The following is a 20,574-nucleotide window of genomic DNA, read 5'->3' as shown; positions in this document are numbered from 1 at the left end:
AGAATATAGCGTAAACGTCAATTAATGGACAAGCAACCCAACGAGAAAAATAAGATTTAAGAGGCATCTACATGTACATGTATTTCTCGTTTTGAGTTAAAGAAATCATTCAATGCCATATGATTCTATGCAGATTTGTGCGTTTTTCGATTTACGAATAAGTCATTAAGATGAAAAAAAAGTAATTGAAGCAAAAAAAAAAAAAAGATACATGAAATAAAGAAACAACATAAGTTTAGAAATACGTACCTAGGTGCATTTAATAAAACAACATTTGAACTCAATATTATTAACATTTTTTTTTCAATTGTAATTGTATGTGTATGTATATTTAATGTTTCCTGATAATGAGTTCTTCTAAAAATAAAAATCACTTGAATGGGTATTTCTGGTGTATATACATGTATCACACGTGTTATCTACATGTACAATATACGTAAATGACACGGCTGGGTATTGTAAGTTACTGAAGAAAGATTAGTGTCAGGTGCATATCACCGGGCGAAGAATTTACTGGTTTGTCAAAACGGTCAGGTGTAATATGTCAAATTGTAAAGGTTTGTATCGCGCCCATCTCTTCTTTTTCCGACGTAGTCGGTATAGTTTTGGTTTGTGCCCTTTGAACTCAAGGACGCTTAACTATGGCAACAGAATACACATGCTCGAAAATCCTTTCTGTGATTGGACAAAATGCTGTCATGATGGGTGATTTGGTTGTGTTTGAAAAAAACGTCTCGTAAACAATTTGTAACAGCAATATGTTGTGCATGAATGACAAAGTTATAAAGAGCAGAAAGATAAGTTAGTTTCCTCACAAGTTTCATTATACTCTGGATTTTTGATCTTCCTTTGGAGATAATCTCTACAGTACTTAAATTGTCACAGTAAAATAAAATTCGTTTTCTACTCCAATTGTGACCCCATAGAGCACAGGCCATCACTATAGGGTACAGTTCAAAGAAGGCCATAGACGTTTGCTCATGTAAAAGTTCTGATGTAAATTCGCCTTGAAACCAACTTCCCTGATAGAATCCCCCGAACGATTTAGGTGTTGCGTCTGTGTAAAGTTGAATGTCTGCAGCTTTAATAATGTCATCATTAATAAAAAAAGATATTCCATTCCAGTTTTTAAGAAATTGAGACCACATTGCCAAATCTGATCTGCAATTCTTACTAGGGGGCTACTCATTACAGTTTTTGAAGAATAACATACACAAAATATATATAAGTTATGCCTGTGGTAGATCCGAGCAGACAAAACATACGAAAAAATATATATTACTTATGCCTGTGGTAGATCCGAGCAGACATAAAATACAAAAATATAAATTACTTATGCCTGTGGTAGATCCGAGCAGACAAAACTAATTTCGAGAACCTGTGGTAGATCCGAGCAGGTGAATGCGAATAAAAAATAGATTCTGCGGTAGATGCCAGCAGATTACCTAATGCGAATAAAAATAGATCCTGCGGTAGATGCCAGCAGGTGTACAAATGTACTTAATAATTTTAAATATGTATAAATGAATTGGGGGAAAATAATTTCCCTGAAATTATGTTGGCCTAGTGTGCTGAGTGAATATTGTTTCTTAATTTTATTGTTTGTTGAACAAGTAGCCCCAATTTAACTTGTGCGAAAGGGGATGGCGGGAGGGTCAAATTAAATCTCTGAGATACAAAAATGGCTGCTGTAACTGCAACAAGCTTTATAAAATGACCACCTATCCCTTCCCTATCTGTAATGTGATTGGTCAAATCCTTATCTTATCTCTGTAGACAAAAATAACTTATCAAAGTTTCTGCTAATATTAAACACATGATAAGAAAGGGTAACAGATGATGAGGACATGAACGAAAATGTATAAACTCCAATTTAATGCATTAAATTCCCATTTATACATCATTCTCCAGACAAGAAAAATATCCCACTTAAAACAAAATTCTGTTAGAGTTTGTATGTTTGATACTATGAAGATTTGTCTCATTGGCTCTCATACCAAATCTTCCATATCTAATAGCTTGATCCTTGCATAAAACAACCAAAACATAAATCATAATATTCATTCCGCCAACTACTAAGGGCACCAGTATGTATGATAGTGAGTGTACCGTCGCTTGTGGTCCTGAATAATCTTGGCAAACCAACATATACCAAAACTACAATTACTAATTGTATATAACTAAGATAAGATATAAAACTAAACTATTTATTAGAACAAAAATCTAAAACTCACTAAGAGCTAAAACATTTTTATATAACATAAAAAAAACCCAGCATACTAAATAGTAAAACATTTACATATTAATACCTTGATGTAACATTTGGCTTTCTAGGGGGCTACTCATTACAGTTTTTTAAAGAATAACATACACAAAATATATATAAGTTATGCCTGTGGTAGATCCGAGCAGACAAAACATACGAAAAAATATATATTACTTATGCCTGTGGTAGATCCGAGCAGACATAAAATACAAAAATATAAATTACTTATGCCTGTGGTAGATCCGAGCAGACAAAACTAATTTCGAGAACCTGTGGTAGATCCGAGCAGGTGAATGCGAATAAAAAATAGATTCTGCGGTAGATGCCAGCAGATTACCTAATGCGAATAAAAATAGATCCTGCGGTAGATGCCAGCAGGTGTACAAATGTACTTAATAATTTTAAATATGTATAAATGAATTGGGGGAAAATAATTTCCCTGAAATTATGTTGGCCAAAATGAGCGAAATTAAAGAGTGAAAGCCCCCAAGAAAAGATACATCAAATATGTAAAAAAAACAAAAAAAAGTAACTTATAAATGTATGTACATTGGATCTATATGATAAAACAATTAAATAAAAGACTCGTGGAGAAGTCTGACCAATGCCATTCTTCTCGTATTTGGGGGAATTCTTATCCCTCTTGTGTTTAGTTCTTGTCTAAGTCTAACTAGTGTCCAATTTTCAGGCATTTCCGGATCGTAATGCACGTTTGTCCTTGTCCCCGATCTTCGAATTGGTCCCATGATAACGTAGGGTTTAGAATAATCAGGATATAATCCACGCAACTAGAATCCTCTTTACGAGAAAAAATGAAAGTTACAAATTCTGGAGAAAACGGTGTTCTATTTCAACAAGATAATGCAGCATAAACTAAAGTACCTTTGTTGCTGATTCTGAATGTTTTAAAACGTAAATCCGTGTTACTGGAAACGAAAACACTTCTACTTAGTGAACGAGTGTCAGTTGAGAATAAACATACGAATACTGTATATATATAAATCCGAATAGCAAATATAAAAGAAGTAAAATCAAATTAAATCTCTGAGATACAAAAATGGCTGCTGTAACTGCAACAAGCTTTATAAAATGACCACCTATCCCTTCCCTATCTGTAATGTGATTGGTCAAATCCTTATCTTATCTCTGTAGACAAAAATAACTTATCAAAGTTTCTGCTAATATTAAACACATGATAAGAAAGGGTAACAGATGATGAGGACATGAACGAAAATGTATAAACTCCAATTTAATGCATTAAATTCCCATTACAGCATTGTCTTTCACAAGATGAAGGCAGTGAACGGGCGTTGCCAACAAGGACAAATTGTGTCAAACTATGCAGGTTTTCAGTGCACTGCAATCGCCTTCTTGTAATTATATTCAGATGGAGATTTAATTAAAGAGGTCCTGCATCATTAAGTCATTGTGCTTCTGAAGGTTATCGAAATGATAGTTTTAAACATATACTCAAATTTAAATACGTCGGATATCTTTTTTAAAGATAGTTCTTGTTTTTTATAATATGAATTGCGCCAATAAATGGAACTTGACACATTCCCCATTTCCATCAATTTATCTCAATTTTATTAGTTGTGTCATATTCACCTCGAAACGATTTACCTATTTACACGTACATGTTACATTAGAATACTGACTTCAACTGTTAAATAACTTTATAATTACTAAAGATATGATTATAAAATTTGAAATTAAGTAATTTAAGAAAGTCTCCATTTTTATGCATACCTGTCAACTGACCCGTATTCTGCGGGTGTGACCCGAGATTTTCAAAATTCTGATGGATCACCCGGAACACCACATTGAAATGACCCGGGAATTCCGAAAATGACCCGATTTCACCCGTATTTCTTAGCCTTGAGATTGATTTCATAAGTAATATTCCTTTGAAATACCGGCAAATTCGTAATTCTTCCATGAACAGGAAGTTCATCTAGCTATGTAAACTGTCAAATTAAGTGACCCATTAAGTACATGGCTTCACTTGACAGCTTTGGTGTCAAACACACTGTTAATTAACACCAATTACCTTAGCTTTAGGTCGTAAATAAATTACACCATTGAACAAACTGAACTAGAGTTACTTCCCCTTATTTGTCACCATTCAAAATTATTCCTTATATTTACGTTTTATGGGTGAAAAAGATTAAATCATAAAAATATAAAATTCAAATACATATTGAAAAATAACTTTTCATTATTTTATACCTTTATACAATTTTTTTTTTAAAGTTGAAAATTATTTTTTACATTTATACTTCCCTTAACTGTATTACTATATTTTATCATAGTCTAATTTCCTTGTTAAATGAAAATTAATATGGATAAAAGCTACATAGTCAATAGTCTCATACATTTAAGAATTACATTAAATTCTAGTGTTTGATGATTGTAGTTTTTTTTCTCAAAAAGTGAAGCACATAAGACTGAGATACACAAATTTATAAAATCTTTAAAAGTGCAATGAAATAATATTTAATAAGATTTCAAATGACTTAACAAAGTGAACATGCATTGATGTTTTGGTATCTTTGATATACATTATAAGAAAATGTACCATAAATACTGAAATTCAGCTCGAAAAAGTTCGTACGCGTTATGACCTGAGATTTGATTCTTCAATGCAGGTCATGACCTGCATTTTCATCGTCACAGGTTGACAGGTATGTTTATGTCATGTTTTTTGTGTCAGTTCTATCAATCCATCAGGTCCTAAGTGCACTATTTTGTTATAAGTGCACTAAGACGGCCCTTTGCTTGTACCTGTCAATACCGGAAAGGACCTCCTCAGTGCACTAAGAACAAGCATATGAAAACAAGTATATAATATTTGCGCAATGAAATAATAATAATATAATAATAATTCTTTATTTAAAGAGGGTTACACAGTTAGCTATAAAGCTAATCTTCCCTGAGGCCCTCATGAAATACAATGAAATATAACAAACAATTACAAAATATCAAACAGACACACATACATGAATAGTGAAAAAAAAAATGTTATGAAATATACAATTTTCAAAACAGGTAAAAGTTACAAATTCATATATGACATATATAGTTTTGCCATCAACAATATCATAAGTTTGAGTAAGTGTGTGAAAATCATTATGCAAATAAAAAAACGCACAGCTTCTTAATGTTCCATCAAGTAATTTTTTAAATCTTTTTTGAATGAGCTTGTACTTGAGGTTGATTTTTTCAGGGATATTGGTAAGTTATTCCATAAAATAGATCTTGAATATATAAAAGATTTCTTATAAAGCTCTGTTTTGGCTTTTGGAACTTGTAAATTTTTGCAAGAGGCATTTCTCAAACGATATTGGTTTATTTCTGGCATTTCTTTAAATTTTTCAGTGAGATATACAGGGGCTTCATTCTTAAGGCATTTATGCATCAAAACTGATTTGTGGTATGAGATTCTGTTCTCTACTGTCATCCATCCAAGCTGTTTGAACAGTGGAGCTGATGATGAAAGTGGATCAGCATCTAAAATAAGTCTTGCAGCCCTTTTCTGCAATTTTATTATTCTAACTAGCTCATTTTTAGCACAACCACTCCAAATAATACAACAATAATCTATTAGTGGGAGAATATAACCATTATAAAATAATTTTCTTAGATCAATATTTAGAAATTTCTTGATTTTAGAGAGTTAAAAAAGTCTCGATGGAATTGATGAACATAAGTAATTAATATGGCCTGTCCAGGACAGATTAGAGTCAATTCTAACACCTAAACGTTTTTCAATTGATGATTTTTGAAGAATATTATTCTCAAAAGTTAGAACTGGTTCTGCTTGATTTAAGGTGGTACCCAACACTTTCACTAAAATTAATTTGGATCGTTTAATTTTCAAAAAATTTTGACGCAGTATTTACTTTGACCCTTTAACAAAAAAAATTTAAAAAAATAAAAAATTTGAACCAACCGTTTAATCAGAAAAATTACACTGGTTATATAGCAATTTGACAAACACTTATTTTGATCATTGAAAAGCTTAATATTCACGTAACAACACAACGTCATTAAAACGTTCTGCTGAGTTTTCAGAGTTATCTCCCTGTAGTGTTAGGTACCACCTTAAAGGCAGCCTTTGTCTTGTACCTATAACGATACATTTTGTCTTATCCGAATTTATGAACATGCTATTTTCATGACACCATTTTTCGACACATTGGAGATCATCTTGTACTTTTAATTGCATATCACCAATAGTCTTTCCTGATGTATGCATAGTTGTGTCATCAGCATACAAGTCTGTATGGCAGTTTTTGATGTGTAATGGAAGGTCATTTATGAACAAAACAAACAAAATGGGACCAGGTATTGAGCCCTGTGGAACACCAAAAGTTATAAATTTTTTATCAGAAAACTGATTATTTATATGGACTTGCTGTGTACTTTCACTCAAATATGATTTTAAAAAATCAACAGTATCTTCATGGAAGCCATAAATTAGAAGTTTTTTACATAGAATTTCATGATCAACACCATCGAAAGCTTTCTTAAAATCCAAAAGGATGGCCAAATTGATATTTCCATTATTCATTTCATGTAGCCATTTATCAATAATATTAATGAGGGCAGTTTGACATGAAATGGTTGTTTTATTTGGCGCAAATGAATGCTGCAGTTTTTACAATAAAGCATGCAAAATAAGAAGTCTTGTGCAAATTCATTCTTTTTCAATGAAACAACTAGATATCCAGTGGCAGATTCAGAGGGGGCGTAGAGGGTGTAATTTTTGATAGAAAAAAATGCATTTCAATAATGTATATCTTTTTAACTATACTAAATTTGCAGTTTTGTGATATGTGCATGTAGTTTTAACAATGTCGTCAATAGTGTTAGAAAGAAGCTATAAAAAAATGATTTAGAACCTTATACTACACATACGGAGGTACAGGTATGATACCATGACGGGTGAACGTATGATATAACTGTGAAATAGCCATTGTTATTGGCACGTTATTTTATGGATCGTCGATTTTACTACCTTTGGATTATTGGCACGTGCCATCGAACTTAATCTTTATAGACCAAATATTAAAGCATACATACTTTACTTTTACAGTTTAGAGGGAGAAGACGAAGAAGAATTATTTATAATAGTGCAATCTGAATAAACAAATAAATACATATTTTATATTAAATAAGTTTTTTATTCAAATGAAAGAAATGATACGCGCATTTACAAACAGATGTACTAAGACATATACTCGATGCTGAACTTAAAATTAGGTTATTTTGTTTTAATCTATGAGGATCTGGAGGGGGTCCTTCATTTCTGTATTCTTTAATGTTTAGGCCGTTTGTTTCTATTCTTTATACTTTTCGTCTATATTATACCATTCTTTATATTCAAGCACCTTATTATTCTCTATTCTTTATTTTTTTCCATTTTCTCTATTATTCATATTTATAGCCGATCATTCTCTCAATTCTGTAACATCAACATCCTTCTCTTTCCGATGGTATGTTATTTATAGTTTTGACACTCTCACTTCACAGCCTAAAAGCAGTTTCAGAAGCTTAGTTCAAATGGAGACGTGGTTCCCTGATGCGGCCTTAAGATGATAAAGAAATTAACGATATAAATTATCTGACATATAAAATATTTGTATTTTGTGTTCGGATCGTTCCTAATGAAGTAAAATCCAGAAACGTGATTTGGACGTATACAATTTATAAGATGTTGTTGTCACTCTTTTGTTAGTGTTACGTTTAAAATTTGCAATTACTTTTTTCAAAGAATAATTAAATGCATAAATTAACACCAGAAAATAAAAAAAATAAATGAAATCAGAAACACCGTTATTTGGGAATAATTTATTTCTACAACAAAACAAACTAACAAAACTGTATGTATATAAATATATATTATTAATTCTCTAATCCCTTAAACAAAGACCAACAGAAATAAAAAGTCAACGAATGATTTCATGTTTAATAATTCAAAATAATACACGTCTTTTATTTTAGCATTTATAATACAATGTATTATAATAAAGGGGCATAACTCCTAATATCATTCTGACACACTAATCTTAACCCAATCTGACAGTTTTGAACGTTACTTTTTATGATTGGTCTTAATTTGTCCAAAACAGTCTTAACAGACTTGATTTAAGGAAATTATAGGACAAAAAAGAGTTAAAAGCCTATTTAAAGTCTTCACAATATTGTGAAAAATAATCTAAATGTCATCTTATGAGTTATATATATATGGTTAGCGTCTGTTAAGATAAAATAAATCACCACTCATCTGCTACTGGTCTTACTTATTGCAAGATATGTGTTACAGAAGGCTTCTTTGTATCAGATGAAAGCAATATAAAGATTTGTCTGTATTTCAGGGTAAGACTCCATATGATCTAGCAGCAACAAGCAAATGGGGACAGTATGAAGAAGTGATGGAATACTTACAGGTACATATAGTGATATAGAGTAACATATGTTTACAGCTGCTACTGGTCTTACTAATTGTAAGATATGTGTACAGGTACTACATATAGTGATATAGAGTTACAAATGTTTACAGCTGCTACTGGTCTTACTAATAGTAAGATATGTGTACAGGTACATATAGTGATATAGAGTAACAAATGTTTACAGCTGCTATTGGTCTTACTAATTGTAAGATATGTGTACAGGTACATATAGTGATATAGAGTAACAAATGTTTACAGCTGCTACTGGTCTTACTAATTGTAAGATATGTGTACAGGTACACAGGCCTCTACAATAACTTTTTTTTTCAACTTGTCCAGTAGGACAAGTACATACCAAAACTTACTTGTCCAAATGAAATTGTTACTTGTCCAATTTTTTTTTACTAAAAATAATCTTTTTACATCTTGAGTTGATTAAAGGAACAAAACAAACTGAAACAATAGAACAGAATTTGATGTTTTTCTTTTGAAATACTTTTCAAAAATATAAGTCAAGTACAACTGAATCTAATCATGTCACAGGACTTAGGTTCTAGTTTTCATCAATGCTAGTCTCATCAGACTCTGCACACGAGGCACCATCTGATGGGCCTGTACACTCATTTGACATTTGTATCCTATATTTTTTAAGTTGAAAAAAGTGTATTCAAATACAATCAATAAAAAGAAGATAAGGTCTGATTGCCAATGAGACAACTCTCAGCAAGAGACCAAATGACACAGAAATTTACAACTAAAGGTCACTATATTGCAAGTATTGTTTTTTAGCTCACGTGGCCCGAAGGGCCAAAGTGAGCTTATGCCATCACTTGGCGTCCTCCGTCGTCTGTCGTCGTAAACTATTTCAAGAATCTTCTCCTCTGAAACTACTAGGCCAAATACTTCCAAACTTTAACTGAATGTTCCTTAGGGTATCTAGTTTATAAATTGTATCCGAAGTTTTGAGCTATCAACAAACATGGTCGCCATTGCTAAAAATAGAACATAGGGGTCAAATGCAGTTTTTGGCTTATATCTCAAAAACGAAAGCATTTAGAGCAAATCTGACATGGGGTAAACATGTTCATTAGGTCAAGATCTATCAGCCCTGAAATTTTCAGATGAATCAAACAACCCATTGTTGGGTTGCTGCCACTTAATTGGTAATTTTAAGGAAATTTCACGGTTTTTGGTCATTACCTTGAATATTATTATAGATAAAGATAAACTGTAAACAGCAAAAATGATCAATGTAAGATCTACAAATAAGTTAATATGACCAAAATTGTCAATTGACCCCTTAAGGGGTTATTGTCCTTTAATGACAATTTTTCACAATTTGTTCATCATATTTGCTAACTTTAAAAAATCTTCTCTCTAAAACTACTCAACCAAATTCAATTAAACTTCAACTGAATGATCAGTAGGGTGTATAAAATAAAGTTTGTGTTTTATATTCTATTTCGTCAAAAAACATGGCCGTCATGGCTAAAAATAGAACACAGGGTAAAATGCAGTTTTTGGCTTATATCTCAAAAACTCCAGCATTTAGAGCAAATAAGACAAGAAGTTAAAGTATTTATTAGGTCAAGGTCTACCTGTCTTGAAATTTTCAGCCGAATTGGGTAACTGGTTTTTCAGGTATAATGCCCCTGAATTGATGATTTTAAAGAAATTTTGCAGTGTTTGGTTATTATATTGAATATTATTATAGATACAGATAAACTGTTAATAGCAATTGTATTGTGAATCATCAGATTGACCTAGACTGTATCTTAATCAAGTGTAGGGCGAACTCATGCCCATTTCTTTCCAGAGGTTCCTAAGAGGCTTTAAACGGTATTTCCAGGATAGTATATGGCCTTTGTTACTCTGTTTAATTTACAACAAACATTAATTTATTAATTTAGTTAATAAGGCATTGTTTACCAGGTGAGGGATTCAGGCTCTTGAGAGCCTCTTGTTAGGGCCCCTATAGTGATCTGTCTGTCCGTCCGTAACACTTTGTGTCCGCTCCATATCTAGAGAACCATTATGATTTCATACTTTATATTTTACATGTTTATTAACCACCACCAGAGGGCGTGTCATAATGTATGTACAACTTCCTAGGTCAAAGGTCAAGGTAAAAAAACTTTGGTTTCAGTTGACAACCCTGTGTCCTGTGGTGAAGATCGTGTCCGCTCTATATCTTGAGAACCGTTATCATTTCAAAGTTTATACTTGACATGTATATAAACCAACACCAAAGGGTGTGTCATAATTTATTTACAACTTCCTAGGTCAAAGGTCAAGGTCAAAAACTTTGATTTCAGTTGAGGTTTCAGTTGACAACCCCATGTCCTATGGTAAAGATTGTGTTTATAAACCAAATAAAAAGCTTTGACGAAATCTTTTCAAATTAAGATACGTCGTTTCCTGTGACACCAAAGGGTGTGTCATAATTTATTTACAACTTCCTAGGTCAAAGGTCAGGGTCAAAAACTTTGATTTCAGTTGACAAACCCATGCCCTATGGTAAAGATACAATTTTTTAATGCACATTATTCACAGCGGGGCCCACAGAGATGGCTCCCATCTCAATGATATCTAGTTTTTTCTACTTATGATCAAATATGATTTTGTTAATTTTATGGTAAATAAAAAAAAAAAAAAATTTTGAAAAAATGTTCATCAAAGTTGGATAATTAAAACTTATTTTCTGCAAAATAATTGAACTTGTCCTTACGGACAAGCTTGATACAGCTTTTACTTGTCCGACCTTTTTTCCCTCTGGTATCGGACAAGCGTTATTTTCGAGGCCTAGTACATATAGTGATATAGAGTTACAAATGTTTACAGCTGCTACTGGTCGTACTAATTGTAAGATATGTGTACAGGTACATATAGTGATATAGAGTTACAAATGTTTACAGCTGCTACTGGTCTTACTAATTGTAAGATATGTGTACAGGTACATATAGTGATATAGAGTTACAAATGTTTACAGCTGCTACTGGTCTTACTAATTGTAAGGTAGAAGGTAGAAGACCTGGACGCTTCATACTTTGTATATAGATGCCTCATGTAACGAACTTTCCGTCAGTCACATGTCCAATGTCCTTGACCTCATTTTCATGGATCAGTGACTACTTGAAAAAAAAGTTAAGATTTTTTGTAATGTTAAATTCTCTCTTATTATAAGTAGTTGGATAACTATATTTGGTATGTGCGTACCTTGCAAGGTCCTCATGCCCGTCAGACAGTTTTCACTTGACCTCGACCTCATTTCATGGATCAGTGAACAAGGTTAAGTTTTGGTGGTCAAGTCCATATCTCAGATACTATAAGCAATAGGTCTTGTATATTCGGTGTATGGAAGGACTGTAAGGTGTACATGTCCAACTGGCAGGTGTCATCTGACCTTGACCTCATTTTCATGGTTCAGTGGTTATAGTTAAGTTTTTGTGTTTTGGTCTGTTTTTCTTATACTATATGCAATAGGTCTACTATATTTGGTGTATGGAATGATTGTAAGGTGTACATGTCTAGCTGACAGGTGTCATCTGACCTTGACCTCATTTTCATGGTTCAGTGGTCAAAGTTTTGGTATACAGTTTAAGGTTTACCGTGACAAATTATAGAACAATTTCAGATTTTATTCCGGTCTGAAGTTTTGTGCAGAGTTATGTTCCTTTGACTTAAACAATAAAGGAAAGTTATCAGTTTTCAGCATTTTTATACGTTCATATAATGCTATATGATGTCATAGGTGTTGTCGTTGGCATCGTCCGAAGACACATTTGGTTTCCAGACAATAAATTTAGTTTAAAGTCATAAGAAACCTCAAATCAAAAAAAAATAATGCATATGTTTTTTATAACTCAATGGATAGTTTTCATTGTAAAACTTAGGTACATATACTTTTTTCTGAAGAAAATTCTTTAATTTATTCATATTTAGAAGAAGTTTACTTTATTTGAATTGCTTCCTTCCAGCAAGCAATTCCCCCGATATATTTTCCGTATGCAAGGTGACCTCAGTGTGACCCATCTCGTTAAAATCCGGTGACCACAATACGCATGGATGTCCTTAAAATAAACTTTTATCTGAATTTACATGTTAAACACATGCTCAATTTCCATGCTTTTTTGTTTATTTTTCGTCAATTGTTGACAAACAGGTGACAATCGTTAAACTTCGGCTTCAAAACACGAACTTTAATTACCTGCCATATTTTCACAACAACACTGACCGATTGAAAAAAAAATTGACGATTATACGAAATTTACACGAAAAAAATGATAAATTCGAGCACAGAAGACTAAGTTTATGTTGTTTGTATGCATTGGTTTAAGTTGGAAGAACATTATTTTTCACCGGTCACTCGTTTCTTATGACTTTAATTGATGATTCTCTATGACATTTTACCAGAAGGTTCAATACCACAAAAGGAAGGTTGGGATTGATTTTTGGGTTTATGGTACAAACAGTTTAAGAATTAGGGGCCAAAAGCAAAAATTTTTGTAGTTTCCGGATAATAACTTGTGTTTTAGTATATGGATCTTTCTATAAAATTGTACTACAAGGTTCCATACCACAAGGAGAAGGATGGGAATGAGTTTGGGGGTTTCATACTTTTTTTAAGTTTTTGAAAATTGAAATTTTTTGAAAATTTTCAAGAAGAAATCTTCAAAAGCACCATATTGCAAAAAAAAACCACAGTATTGCGCAATAGCAAGAAATCTTCCATTGCGCAGTAGCACAGTATTGGATAATATCACAGTATTGCGCGAATGAACAGTATTGTACAATAGCATAGTATTTGGGCAATAGCAAGAAATCTTTAATTGTACAGTATTATTGCACAATAGCATAGTATTGTGGAATAGCAGGAAAACTTCAATTGAAAATAAAGACAAATCTTGTAACCAATTTTAATGGGATTAATTTAAAATCTTTAACTTTTTTCAAGGAGAAATCTTCAATTGCACAGTATTGCGCAATAGCATCATATTGGGCAATATCACAGTATTGCGCAATAGCAAGAAATCTTTTTTTTGCACAGTACAATAGCACAGTATTGGGCAATAGCAAAAAATCTTTAATTGCACAGTTTTGTGCAAAAGCACAGTATTGCGCAGTAGCAAGAAATCTTCAATTGCAAAATAGCATAGTATTGCACAATAGCACATTTTTGTGCAATAGCAAAAAATCTTTAAGGTGGTACCTAACTCTACAGGGGGATAACTCCGTAAAATCAGCTAAACGTTTTAATTACGTTGTGTTGTTACAGGAATATCAAGCTTCTCAATGATCATAATAAGTGTTTGTCAAACTGCTATATAACCAGTGTAATTTTTTTAATAAAATGGTTGGTTCAAATTTTTTGAAATTTTTATATTTTTGTAAAAGGGTCAAGGTAAATACTTTGTCAAAAAAAATTTTAAGAAAATTAAACGAGCCAAATTAATTTTAGTTAAAGTGTTGGGTACCACCTTAATTACACAGTATTGCACAATAGCATAATATTGCACAATAGCACAGTATTGCACAATAGCTGGAAATCTTTAATTGAAAATAAAGACATTCTTTTAACAAATTTCAATTGGATTAATTAAAAGTCTTTAATTTTTTGGGGTTCTAACCTTGTATTACTATTTTGGATATTGGTGCCCCATTTTTAAATTGGTCTTCATTGAGGTCAAAAGGGTCTGAAATTAAACTTTGTTTGATTTCATCAAAAACTGAGTTATTGCGGCTGTATGATATGCTGAATCTTATTATGCATTGAGATTTTGTATTTTGGGCCCTGTTTTCAAAGTAGTACATATTAAGGTTTGAAGGGTCCAAAATTAAACAAAATTTATTTTCAACTAAGGCCACACCAATTTTATTCCTTGTTCGACGGACCCGCCCGCACCTATTTTTTTCAAAGCAGAATTTTTTTATTTTTTTTATATTCCCGCTTCCCGCATCCGGAAATGTTATCGTGTCCATTTCCCGCACCGTTTTATTTTTGTAAATATTATAAACAGATATTTGCACTTGTTTTTATAATCACAATCTAACATGTATTTATAACGATTTTAAACATATAAGCACCCAAGTACACTGTGTCAATGTCTGTGATAATATTTGATTCAGCATGAAACCCATTTATCCCAAATGGGAGTGCTCCGATATAAATAGAAAACAGAAGAAAATACCTGTACAGAACAAAACATTGGTTTTCTTCCCCTTACTTAGATTCCCTATCAAAATATGTTCCTGGTTAGAAATAAACTTCAAAGAACTTCGGAAAGAAATGCCTTCAACTGCAATATGATGGCGATACAAAACTATCCATACCCCCTGCATGTTTATGCACCTGTCCTGATTGATTCAGGGGCCTGTCGTTCAGCAGTTAGATATCGTTCGTTGATGTTCATAAATATTATTTGGTATTTTCCCGTTTGTATATATATAAATTAGATCGTTGGTTTTCCTGTTCGAATTGTGTACACTTCTATTTTTGGGGTTCCTTATAGCTTGCTGTTTGGTCTGGGTCAAAGCTCTGCCGTACGTACTATGACCAGATGACCTGTATTTGCTATTATCCCTCAGAAAGGCACATATGGGGTCATTTTACTGTTGTACCAAGGATTTTGCATAGTGTTACTATACAAATCCTTTGAACAACTTAGAAAAATTAACTAAAAGAGAGGAGAAATACATCATATTTAAATAATTTTAAACAACATTACCATATTCTTAAAGAGAATTATTTATGATATTATTTATTTTGAATAATATTAAAGTAAATGTGTTAACATGGCCTAAGTCCAGGAATATTACAAAATTCGTGGGCATGTTTAAGTTTTGACCATTTAATACCCGATAGATATATAGTTCTTTGGGAAAATATGAGCCTGGGGCGTAGCTCCATATACGCTGTAACGCCATGGCGTGCACATCGCGGGGTCTAAAAAAATAATTTACGCCGAAAAATAAAATAAAAATACAAACGACTAAAAAATATTAAAGGAGTAGGTTCAGTAAGACCCCTTTTTGGCTCCAAAATATAGCAGTTTTACAAAATTGTTAAAATGTAAACCTTTAGTTATTTATTGGACAGTAGAATGCCTAGCTGCTACATAAATATGGGCTGTTTTTAACAATACAATGCACATATATCCGGTACTAGCACCATTAAGTCATGCTAAATTACTGAAATCCTCATAATTCTAGCATTTTAGTTAAATTTTAGACGGTTTTCGTGTAAAACGAAAGTGGCCGCATTCGTGTTCATCCTTAATATTGAAACGTAAGTTGTATTTTATGATAATACATAACATATATAAAGGTTGAGGATGAACACGGATGCGGCCACTTTCATTTTTACCACAAACCATCTGAAAAGTGACATTTTTCGGCATATTTAAGGTAGATTTTTCATATTTGAGCTTGAATCAGATCGTTTTTAATGACTTAATCTGTTAAAATCTTTCGCATAAACTAATTAATTCAAATAAAATAGACACTTAAGTGTTTAAAAAGTGGTCAAAATCTTTCGTCAGATGAACCTGAAATTTGAGGCCAAAATCGGTCCTTACCGGACCTACTCCTTCAACTTAACCAATCAAAGTAGAAAACGATACAGTATAACTATTTTAATAATGTCACAATAATATTTCCGTCTGTAAAATCAACCCGACCGAAATCGTTTTTAATTTATTTGCTATAATTTTCTTCTGGTACTCGACGTAAAAAGTAGCATATAAAACATGATTAGTTCAAAGCGTGACAACCCTAAAGGGCAAACGTTAGACATTTTTTTTCTCTCACAAAAACGCCTACCAACAGTGATAGTCATACAGAAACACAACCAGCAACAAATCAGGACAATTTAGACCCCTGAAACGTCAAAAATTGACGATGATTGATTGAACTTAGCTGCTACATCAGTGTCATGTACAGTACAACAAAATCTGGGACCATCTTATCCAGATATTTCTTTGTTGAAAGATTCGAAATCCTTAGGAAAAGATATAAAGTTACAACTTTTGACCGACAAATGGAAAGATGTCCACACCTTCAAATTTCCGACAAGGTATATTAACTCCATTTCAATTAAAAAAATATATAATGCGCGTCGTTGAACTAATAGGGCTGCAGGGGTTGTAAACCCACGTTTTTGTTTAGATAAGGGTTGTAAATTTCGTACATTATTTTGACAAAAAAATGACAAATTGACTTTTGTTCCATTTTTATCTCTTAAAAGAGGGACGAAAGATACCAAAGGGACAGTCAAACTCATAAATCTAAACTGACAACGCCATGGCTAAAAATGAAAAGACAAACAGAAAAACAATAGTACACATGACACAACATAGAAAACTAAAGAATAAACAACACGAACCCCACCAAAAACTAGGGGTGATCTCAGGTGCTCCGGAAGCTTAACTTTGGATCCGACACTGAACAATTTAATGAATTACAGTAAACATTTTCAATGAGTTTGACTGTCCCTTTGGTATCTTTCACCCCTCTTTTATATGTAAATTACGATAACGGTAAATACAAATCTGAATTCCCTCTTTAAATTATTGTTTTGAAAGGCTACTTCATATTGTTCTGTTTTGACACCTTCCTGTCGAAATATTAAGGCGTCAATGCATTAAAAATAAAATAAAATAGCCTTTCAAGAATTCATCAAGTTCTGCAGTACTAGTCCGTAACTGAAATGTTGCGTTCCGAGCAAAATGATGATAATGTTTGGAACGAGCTATACCAAACCACTCTAGATATAGCAGAGCTTTTTGGTATAGATGAAAATGTTCCTAGGTGGTGTGGAAGACAAACCTCGAGTGCTAACCATCCAGCCGAAACCCCTAAGGATTACTGGCGAATTTCTCTACTAAAAATGTATCCGTTTCTGGGTCATATGATCACGGAACTTGATTCTCGACTTCTGAATTCAGAAAACCGTTTTCATGCACAATATCTTCTTCCGTGGTCGAACAAATAACTAATGACCAAAAGACCAATACTGTGTGCCCTTTGTTCAGTGCTACAGCTGAAAGGTCGTTTAGCGTACTGAAACGTTTGAAAACGTACATCCGTTCCACAATGAGAAATGACAGATTATCGGCTTTGGGTTCCACCGTGATTTTGAGGTCAATTTAGACAAGGCCATGGACGTTTTTGTTGCAGCTAAAAATACAAAGGGCAGATTTTTGGAAAAAATATTCAGGATGTTTCTCAATAAAAAAATGATCAAATATAGTCTTAATAATTTGCTAACCAAACCAATTTTAGGCCCTCAGAACGCACCATTTTGCGTCTAGCCAAAAAACAAATCTTGGGGGGGAGCAATCCCCCCCCTGGGTGGCGTGCACTTCAAAGGGACCCAGCTTCGCCCCAGTGAGCTCTTTTGTTCTAAAAAGTTTTATTTACAAAAAAATATATTGTAACTTATATTGACCCCTCATAAAAAGGATATTTATAAAATTGAGGGGTTGTTCCCAACCTGATTATGACTTGGATGGAGAATTGTCTCATTAATTGGCACACATATATATACCAAATCTTATTATTCAATTATTTATTGGTGAACAGGGAAAAATACTTCATAAATTAAAGAAATGTCAAAGTACAAGTGATAAATCAAGTTTAATATTGTCAAAACCTACTATTTTATGTTTACAAAAAAAAAATATAATCACTCGCCTTTTAATACTTTCAAGCTTCGCCTCAAAAATTTGCAAAATAAATATTTTTTTATTAAAATTTTCAAATCGCTCTCTCGCCCCAATTTTTGGAGTCCTAAAATCCGTAGAACAAGAAATTAAATTGGTGTGGCCTAAAATAAAATTTTTGGTGTTTTTTTTATATGCTGAATCTAGATTTTGGATATCAGACCATTCTAGAAAAATTAAATGTCCCATTTAAAATTTTTAAGATCTTTAACCACATTTGTTTGTGTCAGAAACCTATGTTATGTCAAAAATTTGATCACAATCCAAATTCAGACAGTATCAACCTTGAATATTGTGTCCAAACTTGTCCAAACTTGCCCGAACTGTTCACAGTTCGACCTCCGCGGTTGTATCAGGCTGCGCTCAGCGAATCATTTTATTTTATCTTGCTTTAAGATATTGATTTGATATTTGGTATTTAGTTGTACCATGACAAGTTACAGATCAAGTTCAGAGTTTGTTCTGGTCTGTTGATTTGGTGCAGAGTTCTGGTCCTTGGACTCAGAAAATTTGTTTGTATGTATTGGTGTATACTATTGATTTTATTTGTACATGATTTGTGTCTGTACTTGTATGTTTACTTATGATGAAGGACCAAAAAACATGGAGATTGAATACACAATCATCAAGTGTCATATCGAAAAAAAGGCACACTGTTCAAAGTATCTATTTTACACACATCTCATAACTTATTTCATGCATTCCAAATTTATGACAACACACTCGACCTCAGATGAGTTGAACCTCGGATAAGTCGAATACTTTGGTCCATTACCTTCAACTACGACATAATGAGGTTCGACTGTTTATAATGTGACACATTTTTATTGTATATTATTTTTCGGGGCAAATATTTTAGAAATTTAATAGTTTTACGAGTGACATGAGAGAAGATATATTAACATTGCATATTCCTCATTTTTTAGACTGTCATGTCAGAGAAATCTTCAGGTGTGACTGCTGGACAAGGGATAGAAGGTAATTTATTGTGGAGCCTGCGACTTTTGTCACAGAAAGCTCGACATAAATATAATGATCTTGCGGTGGCAGCGTTAGCTAACTTCTTAAAAGCTTTATATTTTAGAAGCTAGAAGACCTGGATGCTTCATACTTTGTATATTGATGCCTTATGTGACAAAGTTTCTGTCTGTCCATTGTCCTTGACCTCATTTTCATGGTTCAGTGACTACTTGAAAAAAAAAGTCAACATTTTTTGTAATGTTAATTTCTTTCTTATCATGAGTAATAGGATAATAAGATTGAGAATGGAAATGGGGAATGTGCCAAAGAGACAACAACCCGACCATAGAGCAGACAACAGCAGAAGGTCACCAACAGGTCTTCAATGCAACGAGAAATTCTCGCACCCGGAGGCGTCCTTCAGCTGGCCCCTAAACAAATATATACTGGTTCAGTTATAATGAACACCTTACTAAACTCCAAATTGTACACAAGAAACTAAAAGTAAAATAATACAAGACTAGTAAAGGCCTGTCAGAGGCTCCTGACTTGAGACAGGCGCAAAAATGCTGCGGGGTTAAACATATTTGTGAGATCTCAACCCTCCCCCTATACCTAGAGCCAATGCAGAAAAGTAAATGCATAACAATACGCACATTAAAATTCAGTTCAAGAGAAGTCTGAATCTGCTGTCAGAAGATGTAACCAAAGAAAATAAACAAAATGACAATAATACATAAATAACATCAGACTACTATGTATATATAGCTAGCAGTTAACTGACATGCCAGCTCCGGACTTCAATTAAATTGATTGAAAAATTATGTCTTCATCATATGAATATCAGGCACAATCCTCCCCGTGAGGGGTTTAGTATCATACCATCATCACATATATGAGAAGAACATAACCTGTGTCATGCCAACAACTGGTTTATTAATAAAAAATGTGTTCCGATGCAAAGACCCTATAAATGAATCAATATTAACACCAAAATGTGCAATCTTTAATGACCTGACAACAGTATCGTAACTATATCCCTTGACACCTGGTTCCCTTCACTTCTTGTATTCAATTGTGATTACTGTCATATAAGTTTGAGGCTTGACACACTTGACACCTGGTTCCCTCCACTTCTTGTATTCAATTGTGATTACTGTCATACAAGTTTGAG

At 33.0% G+C, this 20,574-nt stretch overlaps 1 protein-coding gene across 1 annotated transcript in view; it reads left to right on the top strand.

The window, feature by feature from the left end:
* LOC143054666 (uncharacterized) overlaps positions 1 to 20,574 on the top strand; it is a 75,187-nt gene that overhangs the window by 27,096 nt on the left and 27,517 nt on the right. Inside the window, exons 3-4 of the mRNA XM_076227687.1 lie at positions 8,647 to 8,718; positions 19,367 to 19,418. Coding sequence (XP_076083802.1) covers positions 8,647 to 8,718; positions 19,367 to 19,418 — 124 coding nt within the window. The remainder of the gene's footprint in view (positions 1 to 8,646; positions 8,719 to 19,366; positions 19,419 to 20,574) is intronic.

The sequence above is a fragment of the Mytilus galloprovincialis genome, chromosome 12, assembly GCF_965363235.1.
Source record: "Mytilus galloprovincialis chromosome 12, xbMytGall1.hap1.1, whole genome shotgun sequence".
NCBI classification, from domain to species: domain Eukaryota; kingdom Metazoa; phylum Mollusca; class Bivalvia; order Mytilida; family Mytilidae; genus Mytilus; species Mytilus galloprovincialis.
This window is presented reverse-complemented; position numbering and strand designations above follow the sequence as displayed.